Consider the following 20,127-nt stretch of genomic DNA (forward strand, 5'->3'; position numbering starts at 1 on the left):
TGAGACATTTCATCGGAATGCGGACCAGAAAATCCAACAATTTTGATACTTTTCTCAAATTTATAATGAGAATTCTCTTATAATAGATAATACGTATTCCCTATTTATAATATATATATATATAGAATTAAAGACAAGACGGAACATTAAAATCGGGCATAGTGTTTACAAAAGTTGAATAGAAGTAGTGCAAGATCGCAACCTTTCTCCTTAACCTCTGTTAGAATACATTAACCGACATTCAGACAAGGACGACCCAGAAAAAAGAGGCGCTGACGTAATGGTCCTAACAATGACGTAATTAAGCTGGTATCCGATGTAGCCGCCGAAATTCCCGAGTAAAATTCGGTTAAGAAGAGATAAGGTTTTTGAGAAAATCTCGAGCATGCGCTTTAAGAGTGTTGGGACCATCCAGGATCTAAGGAGTAGAAATGTAGGCCATTGCTACACAGGTCAGTGGAGGGGTTTGTTTGCCTATATAACAACTCCCAATCGTCGTCTCCTATTCACTTGGCCTATGCATTGACGGATACAACAGTTCTTCAGGTGGGCACGCTTTACCTTACTAAATTTACACTATTTAATGCCTGCATAAAAAGTAAATATAATTATTTATTGAATAACATATTAATTTAAAATTCTCTGTAGTTTAATTAAGTTTAGTATATATATATTATAAAGTAAATTATTAGTCGTAGTGGATTTTTTTTCATTTCCTTAAGCTAACTAAATGTTAATGAATAGTATTAGAATTATATATTTAGAGGGATATTTCTGTCACCTTCCGAGACAGATTTGGAGGTTTATGGGTCAAAAAAAACGGATTTTCATTCGATGAAATCACCCAGAACACAAGTTATTTTTTGATCGAAACGGGACGTTACGCATCGGGAGTTGAAGGAATTTGACGCTTGAATTAAGGACGAGTGAAGTCTCGACATTTCTATAATTCGTCTGAATGAAAAATTATAGTTTATGGTCGATTCGAACTGCAATTAGCATTTGACATTGGAATTTGCCTTAACATCTAGTAGAAGTGGATCAAGAGCTGCTCGAATATTATGCTTGACCTGTTTAATACGAGGTGGATAATATTATCTAACACGTGATTTGTATAGCTTTAATCGCTTTTCATTAAGATCTGTTATTTTTTTAAAATGTTTTTAATATATATATATATATATATATTAACGGTGGAATGCTAATTAGAAAGGTTACAACCTAAAGGAGTTTTTCCCCCTCTCCGATCAAGTTCAATATAGGGAAGAGAAGAAAACAGGTTCGAATTTTTAATCTGGGACGATCTATAAATCGACCCTTTCGCGCCTTTTTAGTATAAGGGAATGCGGAACGAGGAAAAAGGAACAACTTTGCTCCACTGTCCCACTTCGCTAAGTTTTGGATCGTCTTAGAGTTCCGTTAGATCAAGGGCAAAGGTCGAGTAGAAACGTGAGGTCGTAGCCACAATTCTAGTGAACGAAGAAGGTTAAAACGAACTGGAAAAAAATTATATATTATCGGGTAATGATTGAAATTTGAACAATTTGAATTCAAGTAACGATTTATTTCGTGTTTTGAAAATTCTATACGACTAAATCAATTGAATTATTGTTGCAACCAAACCGGTACGATGGATAAAACCGGAATTGATCTAACCATCTGCTCCACTCCCCTATGCTCCCTCTTCATTTCCTGTTTTTCTCACCACGACATTATTTTTTAAAATAATTTACTACTAATGTTTATATATTCGTAAGGTATGTGTACTAATTTTGCGATTCTCTTCAACAGATACAAGTGGCAAACATGCACCCTGGTTATATAATAATCGTTTTCCTTCTGTCACAGGTGAGTTCATTTTTTTTTCTTTCTTTTTATTACTTCTATAATTAACTTTACGAACGTCTAAAATATCTTTCGAGTCATCTAAACAGCCAATTTTATCGTATTCGAGGCATTTTTCTACACATTTATTCTATAATCTAGAAACGTTTACTGAGAAATACAACTTATAAGTCTATAGTTTTAAAAAATTTCTTTTATAATCTATAATTTTTCGTTAATAAAACTTATGTATAAATAAATTATAACATAAAAATAACTCCTTCCATGCAAAACTCTAAAAAAATAGTTAATAATTTGCAAAATTACTTTGCATTGGCCTTAATACGTGAACTTTAAAAATGTCCTATAAAATATCATTATTTATAATAAGAAAAAACAAAATATGTGGCTTCTTAACAGGATTTATATTAAGCTCGATACATTATTTGTTTTTCTGCATATTGTTTTCAAGACAGGAAGAACGAGTAATCAGATTACCATCTCTAGTATCTGTCGTGGAATGGTTTTTACATAACACTAGAGTACTCAAGGCCTGATCTTTCATTAAAAAAATAAATAATAAATTAAACTCTTACGTAAATAAAACCTCTTTCCTCGTTCATAGTAATCGATTTTAATTAATAATTATCATAATTTGCAGTAATAAATAGGTTGGTATAGTCTTACTCTCTGTTTTCTTCTTGTACACTAAATGAATGTTGGTAAAAAATACATAATGCAATTAATGTGCAGGGTCGAGCGAATACAATTTACATATTTAAAAAAAAAATTGTACGACGTTTTCGTCATTGATGGGAAGAATTCTTTAGATGTGTGTCGTTAAGGATTGAATGGTTGGTTTATTGGGAGCGAGAAACCAGCATTTCCGTTAAAAGTGCGGGCGAGCACGTGTGATCGATAGAAGAGGTTGTTCGCTCGAATGAAAATGTGGGACACGCTATTAACTTAACCCATTTCGTGAAGGAGCGCATTGAAGACAGTAGACAACCCGGATTTAGCCGGGGAGAGGCTGTCGTTCCGTCTTATTTCACACGGCACAAAGGAAGCAGCAGCCCATTAGATCTTTCCAGATTAATATCCCTTACTCCGTTAATCTTTAGCCATTAACTTCAACGTGTCCACACTTTTCACTTTGAAAAAAGTGAAAAACGTGGACATTTCCCAGTCCGATTTCAATTCGTCATTTCTTGTAGGTTCTAAAATGAATACATTTCAATTACATTTCTAAAATAATCGAATATTTCTGAAGTTTATTTTAATCATTTTTCTCTTTTTCCAAAGTCATTTTTAATGTAACGCCACATAAGAGTGAAGCTTAAATATTTCTTTTTGCCTTACACAAAAGCATTTCTGTAATTTAGTTTTGTTCGCAATTTGTGGAAAAATTTTCAATCATTTCCATGGAAAATAAAAGCTTAAATATTAATTTATAACGAAGAGTTTGTGTATGTCTAACCTAACGTTGTATGTACCGTAGATCGATTACGTACAAAATTGGAAACATTTACAATATTAAATCTAAATAATTGCATTTGTTGTAATAGTAATTTGATGGTGGAGACAGAATTTTATGAATTGCGCGTGTTCGCAAGCGATTATTTTATACAGTAGTTGTTATAACGAGTAGTTTTCAATTTAATTTAATTTAATTTTTTTGACAGTTTTGATGATCACTCTTATAACAAATAATGCTATATATTTTGAATTATTTCCTAAGTAAACGAAGTATTTATGAAGATGACGTCGAGTATATTTCTCTAAAATTAAAGTATTTGCTTTATAAAAGCTGCTATTTACAAAACTATGCAATTTCCATCTACAAAAAAATAATGTAATTTCCAGTTTTGCACAATATTTGTCTCAAAAATTCTCAAAATTAATTATTATATTTTAAAAATTTTTCTAATAATTAAAAATGTGTTGGAATTAAACATAAGAAGGAAGTTATTATTAATTAAAAATGGCTACATTTATACTTTAAATCGACGTCGAATCCGCAAAGTTCATTTTTAAATTTCTCAAATTGCTTTATTTGCTTAGTAATTGCAATGTAATAAAAGTAATTTAATGGTCATTTACCTTCAAATGGCAATTGACAAGTTTAAGTTTTCGTAATGAAATATCGAAATCCGTAAATTTCAGCGCCATATTATAAAATTATAACAAGTAACCACTTTAGGAGCCGCTTGTTTTTTATTGATAAAACGTTTCGACTATACATTCGGTCGACCATCATCAGTATCCGTTAAGGAACAGCTCTTTTTTTATATTATTAATGTTCTTAGAATGCCATACACAACCATGCAAAGTGTTAATTAACAGCATGTTCGCTTGAATATACGAAGAAAATTGTTAGGCAAATCGCGTTTAAAGCTTTGCAATTATGCTGGAATATTAATTATTGTTTGGGAAATTTTATGTTGTAAGAACATTAATTGTTCATTTTCTCGCATTTCTTATCAAGGTGATTCTTATAGAGATGCGACTGTCAATTAGAGGGTCTCTTGAATAGGGTTAATGTTACCTATGGTAGCGAACATGGTGGCTCGTCTCTGAAACAGTGGGAACGAACGTTCTAACCTAACCGCTAGTCTGATAAATTACTATTACTATAAACGGCTATTCTAATAAATTACCATAATTATTGCCAACCAAATTATTAGAATAGGAGTAATTTATTAGAATATGTTAGGTTAGGTTAGAGCGTTCGTCCCCACTGTTTCAGAGACGAGCCGCCATGTTCGCTACCATAGGTAACATTAACCTTTAATAGTTATGCTTACTTAATGCGTATTTAGATAGCTGTTAGACGGCTGTGAAAAACCATGCGAATTTCGCTCTTCTACGATTTCTCCCACAGGAATATTGATGTGGTGGTGAATATTTTATTTCGTCATTAATAAATTATTAATAATTTCGAACGGAATATTCAATAATTAGCGTAATATTTAAGTATACTTTTACGCTTTAAAGCATCTTTTATGATTTCATCCGTATAAGGAGGGAAAATTGTTAGGAAACGAATGTATGCCGAGAGTTGAATTTCGTAATTTGCAATTTATAATCGCACAGGTCTATGAATGATAGGATTTTATTATGCTTGAAAGGAGGAAACTCCCTCCGGAAATAAACAGACCGTGAGAAATGAATTTTCATAAATGGCTTATTTCCACTCTATTGACGCTTCTCAGTTATTTTCTTATCGTTATCGATCGAGTGATGAATGAATGCGGAAATTTTACACGCACCCCTTTTATGTTGGCTGTCGAAAATCTTCACGTGTTTCTTTTAAATATATGTATTTTAGAGTAATATTTTTAATATTTCCCATCGTTATTCACGAAATTAAATTGAATACTTTCAGGGTTTTTGCAAAGAAATTGATAGCACTCAAGATTTACAGCAAGAAGAATCTGCAAATCTTCCTGCCGAACACAGAGGGCATTATGGACCTCCTGACGTGCACCACCACTTGGAGTCTATAAACGAAGTTTGGCCGGCGGGAAGGCCAGATATGCCTCAAGTTAAAGGATTGAATGTAAAATGCGAAAAAAATCATATGAAAGTTTATATCCAGTTCGATAGGCCTTTTTATGGAATGGTATTTAGTAAAGGCCATTACAGTGATCCCAGTTGTGTTCACATGCCGCCGAATTCCGGCCATTTGGAAGCCAAATTTGACATTTTCCTGGGAGCTTGCGGCATGTCGGGTAACCATCACGGGATCCAAAATCATCACGGTGATGGCGGTGGCGGTCTGTTTATCGAGAATACGATTATTGTTCAGTACGATCCTCAAGTACAAGAAATTTGGGATCAAGCCAGAAAATTAAGATGCACTTGGTACGATTATTACGAAAAAGCTGTGACATTTCGTCCTTTCGGTGTAGATATGCTGGATGCCATTACCGCAAATTTTTTAGGTGACAACATACAATGCTGGATGCAGATTCAAGTGGGTAAAGGACCTTGGGCTAACGAAGTTTCTGGAATAGTGAAGATCGGTCAGACTATGACAATGGTTCTGGCTATTAAAGACGACGAAAAGAAATTTGACATGTTGGTCAGAAACTGCATTGCACACGATGGCCATCGTCAGCCCATCCAATTAGTAGACGAATATGGATGTGTAGTACGACCGAAAATAATGAGCCCTTTCCAAAAAATAAAAAACTTTGGAGAAGCAGCTTCGGTAATGTCTTACGCTTACTTTCAAGCTTTTAAATTCCCGGATTCTATGAACGTGCATTTTCAATGCGTCATACAAGTATGTAGACGAGAATGCCCCGAGCCAAAATGCCCGGGAGACTTCGAACATCAACATTACGTACCCGAACCACGAGAACCTTCGGTAGCTTATTCTGATCTAAATCCAGCCATTGAAAGTGCTCAAAATATCAAATCAGAAAGCGTTAAAGCACAACAAATAGCCGTAGATATCAAAGCCAGTGGACTGAACGCGCAAGAATCTATTAAAAAGAATAGCGCGTCTCAAGTATTCTACAACAGAAAGGGCGAAATCTCGGAAAATGACAAAGAGAACGATCTAGATCGTAAACCTTTATATGCTATAGCTGGAACAGGGGGAATGCCGAGGTCACTCAATGTGACAAGGAGGAAGAGACAGACGGACGATATGAAGGATATTCAGACACAAAAGGTAATTCAAGTAGTAGCGCCCGGTGACGTGGCATTTGCTTTGCCAAACACTCAGAACGAAACGGTGGTATATGCCACTCCCAGTCAGCATAATACTAGTTCTATTTGTATGTCTCTCCCCGGCTTCACTGCAGGATTGGTAATTCTTCTCCTCCTCTTCATTGTGTCCACTCTGGTAGCAGCCTTCCTCTTCTTAAGAATTAGACATTTGACGTGTAAAGAAGAACAAGACTGTATAAAAAATGGTTTCAGCTACGGAAACCCGAGAGAGATCGTTAATGTGATGATGCCCGTGACCAAATGAGGACGCCCATAATTATTGTAGAAAAGATTTAAACTTTTGATATCGAGTGCCTAAAAAAAGGAGATTTTCTCCCTCTCATTACGTATTTAATGTAACACTTCGTGCACGTTTCAATTTCACCATCACCGAATAATTTTAACTATTTTAGTAGATTGTTTTTGGTAAGCTTACAAGAACTTTGAGGAAGTTGTGCGAGGTGTTTTCACCTAGGCGTTTTACTTCCTTTTGGACATACTGCTGGGCCAGTCATTGTATTTATTTAAGTACCTTCAATGAAGTGTATAGTAAATCGGAAATACCTACTCCTTACAAACTGCCAATTTGTTTTGCAAATAACGTAGCTAAAAACTTGGGAGCTTTGACACATTAACCGATTACTTTTATTCTCCCAGATTCATATACTCATGTTTTCTAACTTAATATATCGATTTAAAACATGCCAGGGGAGCGTGTTTAGCCCGTCCTAGACTCGTCTGTATATAATTTTATTATTAAAAATGTTTTAAATCCTATTCATGTTATTTAAATGTTTTTATTCTTGTAAAATAATTTATAAAATATCGAATATTTTTTACTATATAAAACTATTTTTGAAAAGATAAATAACTGTGCTCAGAATTTATTTACGTTTTTAAAATAGAAAAACTATACATTCGCATGACATCTGTACATTTTAGTCAATAAATTAGTGAATGAATCATTTCAATTTATGTAAGTTATTCGTTGGAACCATATATAAAAATACTTTTTATTATGGTTATATCGCTATAAAACCAAATTACTGCGATCGTATAAACGCCGCCATACTTTAATAGGAAGTGATTCTAATAAAGCATTTCTGTACTTAAAGGCTATCTTCTCTTGTACGGATTCGTATCCCAATTTATTCCACAGCGAGCAAACACCGCGACGGTAATGATTCATCAGAGCCACTTCTTCTTTAATGATGCTCATGGGTTTCCACCTTTGCCGAGTTAATAAGATCTTGTGGATCCCTGGTAGAATTGTCGCTAAAGGCCTGACAATAGATTTTGCACGATTACTCCAAGGAAATATTTCACTTTTGCGTAGATCCACCGTCTGTGTGATCAGAGGTAGCTTCATCCGATGAGGGAAATTTGCATAATCTAAACAGAAAAACACGTGCTTGAAAACGAAAGAGGCAATTCGATTAGTGTTATTCGACGAAGCAATGATCCTTTGCAGAGAATAATTTTGTCTGGGGACGATAAATTCGTCGAAATCTATCACAAGAGCAAATTCGTGAGTGGATGCCACTCTGTAGACACAGTCGGTAATGGATAACACCTGCCCATAAGACCACATGTTATAAAGTACTTGAGGCATATCCCAAGGCAGGATATCCATAGATATCCCCGACGAAGATATTTCTCTGAGTAAGCGGAGCAGCGAGCTATCCGCTTCGAAATTATAAAAAACGAAGTGATCGGCTCCTAGCAAATGATAAAAGGCGATAAATTCTGCCACTTGAAGATTATTATTGGAAAACGTACCAAAGAGTGGACGGACACAAACAGCAATTTTGTTTTTGATATTGCCAACGGGGGCAAGAGTTCGAACCGGCATCCAAGTAGAGTTCCTGCCATTTCTAGCCGATAACATTATCTTCGTGGGTCTCCTCCTGTCGTTCGGATAACAAAAGAAAAAAATAGGAGTGTAACTATTACCGTGATTTTCGAAGTCCATTATGCTAAAAGTGGCATTTCCTTTGGTTATACTAAGGCTTTCTGATAAAAGATAGCATTTAATTGTCTCCAGTCTTTCGTCGTAAGGACCCGATGCCAAAATTTTCACGTGTGGTTCTTCTCTATCGTCCCAATAGGCAGAATACATAAAGGTGGTTCCGAAAATATTGTGCCAACTGCTAGATATGCGTTCGAGGGAAGGAATATGCAAATCACTATCGTCTCTAAAATAAATGATGACGTAGACGACGAACAGCATCACAAGAAATGCGATTATGATTTTTATCCGATTCCGACGTAAACTACTTTTCTTCATCACCTGAAAAATAACAAAAACCAATTGAATTACATAAATTGATAGTATTATTTTTAGTAGCCACCTTGTCTGTTTGTTTTTTAAGAAAATTATATAATAATTATTGTAATTAAATGAATACAGATCAAACAATGAAATAAAAGAAGTTATGACACAGAAAACAGAACATTAGTATTGTTTTAATCACCGGTTCGGATCGATTATGTTAATATAATACATATGAAAATGAAGTGAAAATGTAAATAAAATAACAGAAAAACTTTATAGAACGGAAATGAAATTTTAATTGATTATAAATGGTTTTTATTCGTTGAATCGCGGGCCCTATAGCAACTCTGTGTTTAAAAATACACGAAGTTTCAATTCGTTGCACGAATATTCTCTTAATATTATTTTATTTAACGCGTTTATTTCATAAACACTGTAATTAATAATCGAATAATTCGTTCTAATTTCCAAAATACCTTCGATTGAGTCTGCATCATAAAAAACCCTAATTCTGTTTTGTGTCATTTCTGTGTATAATAAATTCGCAGTAAGCAGTAAACTTGAGAAGATTAATAATTATACGTTAAAGCACGATGTATGCAATTGAATATAATTCCGTTTAAACAAAATAAATTAAGCCAAACGGTTGCAAGAACGATTCTCATTTTAAGAGATAATAATACTAAAAAAATTTTTCGGTCGAACTTTTCAGTAAATTAGATATTTAGTTGTTAACACAATCTGGAATTTTGATAATTTTCTGCCAAGTTTACGAATGAGCTAATCCTCCAACAAAAGTAGCCAATTAAGTAAAGTGCTTATTATTCCGAATCGATTTATTTTACCTCTAGATTATATAATTAAATTATTGGTTCGAACAAGATGTTTGACATTATTTGGCAATCTGCCGCATGAAATATTTTGAAGAAAACAGATGTTTTCTGCAAGTAAAAAGAAGAAATCCGCAGATGCAGTTCTCGCAAGTTAAATAAAAAAATCAATTTTAGTCGTGGCTAAAAATAAATTATTACTGGCGAACTCCGACGTCTGAAAGTATTTTATTATTCAAAAGTACACGTTCTTTTAAATAATTAAATACCCTTTCGAGTGCTATTTTGGCAAATTTCGCTACTATTCAAGTCATAATCAAAGTCGAATATAATTTCATTTTTTCGTATCCTCGCAAGTAACTTTTATGCCAAAAAGCCAATTACTTTATAAAATTATTATACAATAAGCTATATAATTACATTTTCATTATAAAACTATGTATTGTTACTTTAAGCACACCTCATTTCTATGTAATTAATAAATCAAGCTTTATTCAAGTATATAATCTTAGTCTGAAAAATTATATTTTAAATTTTAATGCGATTAATTAATTATCTTCAGAAATTACATCGAGATGCTTCAAAATCGGTTAATGTAACCCTTGGTGCCAAGATGGCGGCTCGTCTCTGATTCCAGCAAGGAAACAGTGGGACGCACGTTCTAACCTAACCTAACCTATTCTAATAATTTGGTTGCTAATAATTATGGTCATTTATTAGAATAGATTAGGTTAGGTTAGGTTAGAACGTGCGTCCCACGGTTTCCTTGCTGGAATCAGAGACAAGCCGCCATCTCGGCACCAAGGGTTACACTAACCCAAAATCTTCTAGGCCAGGGGTGGCCAACTTTTGTGTACATAAGATCTACTTTTTATCGTAAAAATGTGTCGCGATCGACTTGTTGTCGTAGGCATAGTCTAAGTGGCGAGGGGTGTGTGAAATACATACTATATTTATACACTGTGCTTCAGTACGAGGTGCACTCCCGCGAGCTATGGGTAGATAAGGAAAATATATGTTCAAAACTATTTTTTATTTTTTAAGTCACTTATTAAGTTTTCAAGATATAGGCTCATAAAGAAAATAAATTTCTAGACCCAACTTTTGATATTTGCAGTTACGAGTTCATTCCGTACAGGCGGCACCTAAAAAAATTCGATTTTTCGACACTTTCAAGATAGATTTTTATTAACTTAAAATATAATATAATTTTTTGAATCAATTACAATGTATAAATTGTGGTACTATTTGTTCGTAAACTTGAAAAAGTTGTTATAAAACTGCACAGTACGGCTGATAATTTGATTATAAGATTTTACTTTCGCAATTTTTTTTTTGGCGAGGAAAATTTATCACGGAAGAATGATATAAGATTTTTAGACTTATTTTTTGCTAATCTATCAATAGCTCGCGGGAGTGCTCTTTGTACTAAAACACCCTGTATATCTACCTACGTAAAAAACAACGTAATTATTTAACGGGCCAAAATACTCACGTCCAGAGGAATTAAAACAACATGAGTAATTATTAACAATATTTATTAATTCAAATTAGCTACTGATAAAGACAGATTTAGAATTTATTTTATTACGTTACATTAATGGGAGGGCTGAGTTTGCACGTCTCTTACCAAGAAAACATAATTAGGTGTATATCCTGACAAAGATAATAATAATGATTCTTCAGTATGGGAATCAGTCAGGACAGAATGTTGTTTAGTCTTCGTTAACTTTACGTATGAAAATGCCGATTCACACAGGTATGTAGTTCCGAAACAGGAATAAATATATTCGCTACATTTGGTGATACTGGGATATTTTTCTCAATTGACGTATTTCCAAAAATATAGAGGTCTGTTGCCGAATACGCTCACTTATCAAGTAAATAGATAGGTAAGAAAAGCCATAATTTAATTTAAAACATAAAGACTTACATTTAAAACATAAAGACTTACAAGAACAGGTACTTACATTTAAAACATAAAGACTTACAAGAACAGGTACTTACATTTTAAACAAATGAAAAATCGAAACTCAACGTTGTCACCGTGCATAAATAATATTCATTAATAATATTAATATTGTTAATACTAAAGAATAGAAGCTACCGCATGACAGTATCAAATATTCAAGCTAAATGGCTGTGTTTTCTACGAGTCTAGTCATAACTGCATGCATATTGTTGCTTTTGCGCGTTACGTTCACGCGTTGCGTTCAGTTACAAGTGTAAGGCCTGGAACACACATGCGTAAAATTGTTTGGCAGAAAACTGAATCAGAAATCAGCTTTCAGTTCAGTTTCTGTTTTATGCTTTTATGCCAGAACACACACACGTAAAAATTCTGCCCGAATAGGAAACACCATTGCCACTAACACTGCTACATTTTATTAATTTTTTCCTCTCATATATCTATCCCTTTGTACCTTCCATTTTTTCTCCGCTGCCTCTGCTATAATATAGAAAATTTAAATTAATAGACTTATATTCCGAATTCAAATAAAGAACGTGTGATCCAAATACTAGCCCTATATATCGATTCTACTAGACCTACCTGTTATTTGAAATTTTGCACCTATAGCCATCCATAAACGTTGTTTAAATACAGTGTGTTTATATATGACACTGATATGGTCGAACGGATTAGATAAACTCTTCTATTTCATTTATTTTTTGTTTTTTCGAGATCGTCACAATTGTAGGCTTAACCCTCATTGCCGCCATTGTTAGAATAAAAAGCACGTGTCTACTTTTGACTAGTCACAGAAAAGACTTCTCTTTATTACAGGAATTTTGGCGTAAAAATTTTACGGCGTAAAAAGTAGAGACATGCTCTACTCTTTTTTTCAGTTCTGTTTCAGCCAAAATTTCAGAAAAATTTTTACGCTTTCTGTTTTATGCTAGATTTTACGCATATGTGTTCCTGGCCTAACACATTAAGTGAAGACATCTAGAGCGATCGACCAAAATTGCATCGCGATCGACCGGTCGATCGCGATCGACTTGTTGGCCACCCCTGTTCTAGGCCATAGAAATCTTTGTATGATTTCTTTGGCTTGTAAGTGCAACAAATATATTTTCTACTGTTTTAATGTAGTTTTTTTGTACGTTACAATCATTTATGATATTTTATATTAACATTTGCAAGAAAAATTCATAACGATTATTTTGAGCCATCAAATTTCCACGTTGTTAAAGGCAATAAATGAACCGTTGCGGCGCTAACGTTAACGAGTGTCATTCTTGCATGAATATGTTACGCTTTCAATGTTTATAGCATTGCATTATATTTATAAAAATAAAAAAAGGAGAAATAATTTATACGTTTCTTTTCCACGAAATGTAATTTTTAAGACGAAACGCCTAATAATAATTGGCATTGACGTATACAAAGTAATATTTATTGATTTATTACACATATTTACTAATTAAACAAAAAAAAATGGATTACTCATTAAAAAATTTAGGTCAAAAAATGAGCCATTAATCTTTATGTTTCTGTCGTTAATAATTGTATCTATAAACGAGAGGAAATAGGAAATACTTATTGTCCTTGAAAAGCTTCAGTACCATTGCCGGCATTATTTTAAATATTTTAAAGTAAATAAATGCATAAATTTGTATAATGTTTTTGTAAACAATGTTATATATATAAAAAATACGAGAGTTTTATTTGCTATAATTCCATCGATTGGTTGCAACTGATTTTATTTTATTCTTATTTTATTTTTATCTTATCCATAGGCTGCTAGGATATCGACTGCAACTTATCGATCCTTCTAAAGAGACTTCTCTTACATCAGTAATGTAAATAAAAGTTTAGATAACTTTCTACATTTTCTATTAAAATTTGCTTATAAATCAATAACAGATTTTCCTTCGCGAAAAATAAAAATTTTAGAAGGAAAAAACAAAATTTATTTTAATAAATTCGTTTCCTTTTCAATTTTAATTAAGGATAAGATTTTTTATTCTCTTCTCTTCTTAATTTTTGTGTACGTAATAAAGTCGACAGACTAAAATTGGAAGTTTACTATTCGATGTATGTAATAAATGTATAAAGCGGGCATCACCATTGGTCAAGTACAGTACATCCCGGATATCATCACTTAAACGTTTTCCGCAAGGTGTGAGAATATCAACTACCACTAACTTCGTCTATTGTTGGTTAATACTCGTTTTTCTTTTTTAGCTGACAGGTAAGATTCGTCCCTTTTCATTAACTAAGACACTCGTTAATTATAGTTAATAGGTTACACGATTCATTTCTATTGTGTTACTATAAATAATAGGTCGATTATTTATATGTTTACTTATTTAAATACAGTTGAACTGTAACAGTAAAGTGATAAAGAACACCTCTAAGAAGTTTTAACAAAAACTAATTTCGGCTTGTGTTCTATTATAATATTTTATGGAAATAATATGGACAGTTCATTATTTACGTGTACAGTTTTTGAGCCACTTTTGATGCCTCCCTGTATACCACGATGTACTTTTGGCAAACCTCCTCCCCTTTAATTACATGTAGTAGGCCCGATTCCAATATTTATAAAATAATTGTTTAATTAATAAACTACATCAAGCTGCATAATTTTTAAAGACTTAATGGATGAAATTTAATCAAAGTCTAATATATGTATACGTATGTGGATAGTGTTTGAAATTGCAAAATGTGATTATTATTTTTAAAATAAATTCTTAACTTAAAAAAATCATATTAGGCTGTAGAGGTTATTACTATTTAATGAAAGATTCTATTCAAATAAATGAAAAAACTTCATTACTTTTGAAAGATTCTTTTAGATGGGGAGACAAATTTGAAGCTCACCAGTGGCCGAATGGATAAAACCACTGACGTTAGTCATGGGTTCGTAAGCAATGGGTTGGAGACGTGGAGTTTTTTCGGGTTTTCTTCATGTTTGTAACACCTAAATAGGGACTAGTTTCCCCACAGAAAGTTCTCCGGGAGGCATCCCCCTCGGAAGATCATACACATGTCGCGTTGTGTATAAAAACTAAAATTTGTAATTTTAATCCCATGTGTAAAGTTTCTGGATTCATTTTTGTGCAAAGTTTCAGAAAAAACAGCACTCGGAACAAACAGAACAATAAAAGGAAAAAAAAACTTTCCACTTTGTCATTTGTCCCGTGTTTTATAACAGATAACAGATGTGTCGAGTTATTACTTATTTCCCCAAATTCTTTATATAAAACGAAACTATTTTCATAGTCTAAATGATCTTCAGTCCGTAAAAAGATCCACCTACTATTGATACTGATTATTCTTTCTTTTCTCGCTCTAACGCAATTCTTCTTTTGCATGTTTGAAAGATCGAAAGATGATAAGAATCGGTATTATCCCGAGGGCAATTTTCATAAAATACTAGTTTCTACATTATGATCATCTGCAAGAAATTAGAACAGTAGTTTTTTTTCCTTAACTGTAATGAGAGCCGAAAACTGCCTTTGTTTGGTCAAGCGTAAAATAATAATATAATCGAAGGGCACGAAACAGTTGCCTGAGGCATCTTGATTTATAATCGTATTGAAATTTGGGCCTACTTCCTTTCTGACTTTTTTAAAAGTTTGCACTAAATTTTATTTATGATTTTGACTAAATTAATTAATATAAATTACTTATCATTTCAATTTCTTTATTGTTATTTTAAGAAGAAGAATATATTAGGCCTGTAGTTTCGTGCAATGGCGTAACTAAAACTAATGAAGCTAAAGGGCCCTAATCCCGGGCGGGCTCTGGTACAACTTTTTTAATGATTAAATTTTCAATAAAATGGAAGGAGATTTTTAAAGTGTTTTACTGTTAAAATAAGGCTATTATAATAGGTTAAAATACTTAATATTGACCTTATATATGCTCTAATACCCATTTTATATGGCCTCAAAATGTTCATGTAATTAGTCAGATTTCAAAGTTTCTTGCGAGCTTGCAGTGCCAAACCGCCAGCTGTGCGAACTTGCTGAGCTCGCCAGAATCCATTCATAGCCTACATTTTTTCAGCTGAATCCTCGAATCCTTTGTTGGTGCACGGCTTAACAGTTCTGTAGATCAACCCTTAGGCTAGACCATAAAAGAAGAAGAAGAAAAAAAAAATATATATATATATATATATATATATATATTTTCATTATCTGAATTCTCAACTCCAGCTGCATCGTCTCGCTTATGCATTTTAACACCATTAATCAGATTATCATCTCTTTATCCTAACGACCCCCTCTGATGACCTTCCACTTCTCTAGTAGAGAACAAACCAATACATTTTCCACGCATTGATGTTGAATGGTGCAATTTTCGTTCTTCCAAATTTTCATTTTCTTCGTTTTTGGTAAGTTTTCGATTATATCTCTACTGTTATGAGAACCCCTTTGGCATAACACTAAGCTTCAGGATACCAAAAATGTAGGATCGCCACTGGCTTCATGTTATGAATTAGATAACATTATGAAAACGTTCATTCTTTTTTAAAAATATAAATAAAAGAAATTAATTGAAGTCATTTTAAAAAAAAGTTAATTTTCCATGCATCAATAAATTACTTTAATGAAAACATTGAAACAATAATGAAAATGGGGGAAGGATTTTTACCATTTTTTTAAATAGGAAAAAAGATTTAAATATATTTTTATTTAATTCAAATGCTTAAAATGATGTAGAAAAACAGAGTTTTTGAAACTAAAATAGACAAGGATAGCCATATAATCAAAATAGTCTATAAGCTATCCTTGATTAGATTAACGAAATTTCAATTCAAAAATGCTTACAAAAATAAATAAAATGCGCATTTTAGTAAAGAAAATTATGGCATACAACAAAAGTATTATACAACTGTTATAATTTTCTTTGCAGAGCTGATCAATATACTGATGTCATATAACTAACAAATTGTATTTTAATATATTACAGAAACTTTGAAACAATTTAAGGTTTATAGATCAACATGCCCGCATTTTCACTCATTTTAAATATAAATTAGTAAATAGAGTTAAAAACATTTATAATTACAAAATGATATGTTATGTATATGATAATATATTATCATTTACAGATACAAGTATTATGTCTGATGCAATGTAAATGTTATAGAACTATATGAATTTGATATGATTCAATGAAATCATATCAAATTCATTGTTAAAATTTCGAGACCTAGTCGGATGTGTTTAGCATATAAAGTCGAGGTCCCTTTTGTCATGCTTCAAGATTTATTGTTATATTAATAAAATGAATATGTAGCGCGAATGATATCTTTCGATTCGTTAGAAACTGTTTTCTTTTGTACTCTTTCCGTACTTGAACACAAGAGAAATTGCTTGCCATGGGATTTGATAAGGCCTGAACGGTAGGGGACGGATTCGGACCAGACCAATAATGACAAGTTCCGAGGGATCCGACCCGGATCAGAACCCGGCTCCTGAAAAGTAACAGGCATGCACATCGTCCATTGATATATTAGGATCAATAAGTAATTACTCTCAGTATTTCCTATATTGAAATTTTTTTCCGAGATTTGGCATTTACAAATATATCATGCTTATATATAAAATATTACCAAATTAGATTAATTAATTGATTAATTTACAAAAATAAGGCATCAACTTATGAAAAGGCTGTTTGGTAGGCCTCAGTTCATTAATTCAGATAACCCACAATGAGATCGATAACATGGATGAGGATAACATGAATCGGCCATACTTATCATGATAAATAACGGGAGCCCGAATTAGATTGAACCGAGGATTCTTTTTATTTTAGGTTATCTGGCCGACCTAATGGGAGTAGATCAGATGTTTCGAGAGAGTGCATTATTCTGCAGCTATATAATTCATCTGCCCAGAAATCTCACCTATAGCAAGTGGAAAGGAAATTGATTAGCTCACTTATGGACCTAATGCCAATTCTAATGGACTCTTTCTAAGCTATGAGTATTTGTGAAAAATCAAAAGGATTGTGTCTTGTATTCAGGAGCGGATCTACACAGGGACTAATAGGGCTCAAGCCCTAGGCTCCCAGTATCAAGGGCCCACAAAAATTGAATTATCATCATAAATTTTTAGTACTTTTTCATTAACAATGAGCACTTATCGTAAAGCAAAAATAGTTATTAATAATAATAATAATAATGCACTTGGAATGGAGACGTTATTGAATCCATGGAAGAGGGCGAGTTCTACAAGTATTTAGGATTCCAACAGGCCAAACTAACAGAACATGCACAAATAAAGCAAAGATTAATTAAAGAATACCAAAGTAGGTTAAATGCTATTCTCAGAACACAGTTAAATGCAAAACACACAGTTAAAGCAATAAACACATATGTCATTCCAGTACTTACATATTCTTTTGGAGTTATACATTGGACTCACACAGATCTTGAGCAACTCCAAAGGAAAACAAGAACAACACTTACTAAGCATAAACAACATCATCCTAAATCCGCCACAGAAAGATTAACCCTTCCGCGTAAAGATGGCGGACATGGCCTGATTGACATAGTTAACCTTCACTACAAACAAATACAGTCACTGCAAGAGTTTTTCTATAAAAAACAAGAAACATCACAATTACATAAAGCAGTAACTCTAGCAGACTCAAATAACACACCATTAAACTTACACTCACATCATATGGACACAACACAACATATAAAAAGCATAGACACCATTAAGCAATCGTGGGCTCGAAAGGCACTCCATGGCAGGCATCCTTATGATCTGGCCCAGGATTTTATTGACAAAACTGCGTCAAACAGCTGGTTAGCTCGGGGATGCCTCTTTGGGGAGACGGAAGGATTCATGATTGCCATACAGGATCAGGTCATAAATACTAAAAACTACAGAAAACACATACTCAAAGATGCAACACTCACAAATGACACATGCAGAAAATGTCACATCATGCCAGAAACTATACAACACATCACCTCTGGTTGCAAGCTCTTGGCACAGACAGATTATTTACACAGACATAATCAAGTAGCAAATATAATACACCAAGAGCTTGCAAAGAAACACAAATTAGTAGATATCCACGAACCATACTACAAATACATTCCACAGACAGTACTGGAAAACAACACGCACAAAATGTACTACGACAGAGCCATAATCACAGATAAAACAATTTACCACAACAGACCAGACATCACACTCATTGACAAACACAATAAAATCACATACATTATAGACATATCCATTCCAAACACTCACAATATACAAAACGCATGCACTGAAAAAATTAGCAAGTACACAGAACTCGCCCAGGAAAAAAGGCATCTGTGGAGGATGGACAGAGTGCTTATTGTACCTGTTGTTCTCTCCTCTACAGGTGTCATACCACACACACTACACAAAAGCCTGGGCACGTTACAATTGAATAGAAACACATACATCACACTTCAGAAGGCTACTATATTGAATACATGCTATATTGTTAAGAGATTTCTGAATACTGACACTTATTTAATTTTAGTTTTGTTTTGGTTGCTATGCCTTGACTCAGTACACAGCCACCAGTGTCAACCGAGTATAACCCACTAAACCCAACATAATAATTTATAGTATTATTTGTTTTATTGTAATCAATGTAACGTAATTGGTCAGGTCACCAAGTTGCAATTTTAAATCCCAATTTAAAGATTCTTAATCTAACAAAAAATGGGGCCCCATTGGACTTCAATAAGCCCTAGGCCCCGAAAAACCTAGATCCGCCCCTGCTTGTATTTGAAACGTGATTCGGCCGATCCCGCTCTTTATTTTCGGTTCGTATTCATTTTTTTTTTTCTTCTTTTTGTAAATTCCATCCCACGTGCACTAAGAAAATAACAATTCCATAGTTACACCTTTTCAACTGTAACTTTATTTTTCTTGCTCTTTCTGCTCTGTGGGTACTAAAAGGGCTTATTTTCCATACTCGTTGTGGTTTTGGCCGGGTCCACAACGGGGGCAGCCGGATGGTGAAGGATTATGCCCAATATATTCGGGACAGACTGCACACGAAAAATTTCTGAAGTTACTCGCACGAATTCCATTAGGGCCCACCAGTGGCCAAGCGGTTCCGTTCCCTGAACACTGGGAGTTCGGTTATGGGTTTGCCGCGTTTGCTCCTCACCAGAACATGGAGTTTTCCGGGTTTCTCCACACCTGTAACACCTGAATAGGGGCCAGTTACCCTTAAAAAGACCTCCCGGAAGGCATCCCTCCTAGGCAGATCGCCCAAGTGTTGCGTTGCCGTGATTTAACAAAACAAACAAACAAAGCTCCCAAGAGGTAGCTGCCTCGCCATCCGCAGTCTCTTTTCAGCTTTTATTAACATCAATTAAATAACGACAGATATTATTATTATTAAAAAGATTAAAAATCTTAATATTTATATTATTATCATTATCATTATCTACATACTATTATCTACATATGTATAGTCTCTTGTAACCAATAGAAAGATTAATAGTGTTTATAGAT

At 33.5% G+C, this 20,127-nt stretch overlaps 3 protein-coding genes across 4 annotated transcripts in view; 2 read left to right on the forward strand and 1 right to left on the reverse strand.

Moving 5' to 3' along the window:
* Positions 1-361: 361 nt before the first annotated feature.
* On the forward strand, positions 362-6,808 carry LOC136989059 (cuticlin-3-like). Of its 2 annotated transcripts, XM_067287149.1 has the most exons (3): positions 362-546; positions 1,792-1,848; positions 5,210-6,808. In XM_067287149.1, exons 2-3 carry the CDS (start codon positions 1,807-1,809, stop codon positions 6,806-6,808), a joined length of 1,641 nt encoding a protein of 546 aa, XP_067143250.1. In that variant the 5' UTR covers positions 362-546; positions 1,792-1,806. The 2 variants fall into 2 exon arrangements, with proteins under 2 accessions (XP_067143250.1, XP_067143251.1); XM_067287150.1 differs by lacking the exon at positions 362-546 and having other exon boundaries at positions 1,258-1,848.
* Positions 5,776-20,127, reverse strand: part of LOC136989067 (glycosyltransferase family 92 protein F13G3.3-like) — a 31,669-nt gene continuing 17,317 nt past the window's right edge. Inside the window, exon 2 of the mRNA XM_067287158.1 lies at positions 5,776-8,833. Coding sequence (XP_067143259.1) covers positions 7,574-8,833 — 1,260 coding nt within the window. The 3' untranslated portion in view covers positions 5,776-7,573. The remainder of the gene's footprint in view (positions 8,834-20,127) is intronic.
* LOC136989044 (lysosomal alpha-glucosidase-like) overlaps positions 13,691-20,127 on the forward strand; it is a 40,824-nt gene continuing 34,387 nt past the window's right edge. The window contains exon 1 of the mRNA XM_067287112.1: positions 13,691-13,844. The gene's annotated coding sequence lies outside the window, so the exon portion shown is untranslated. The remainder of the gene's footprint in view (positions 13,845-20,127) is intronic.

Source organism: Centruroides vittatus, unplaced genomic scaffold (assembly GCF_030686945.1).
Source record: "Centruroides vittatus isolate TY-2023 unplaced genomic scaffold, ASM3068694v2 scaffold_435, whole genome shotgun sequence".
NCBI classification, from domain to species: Eukaryota; Metazoa; Arthropoda; class Arachnida; order Scorpiones; family Buthidae; genus Centruroides; species Centruroides vittatus.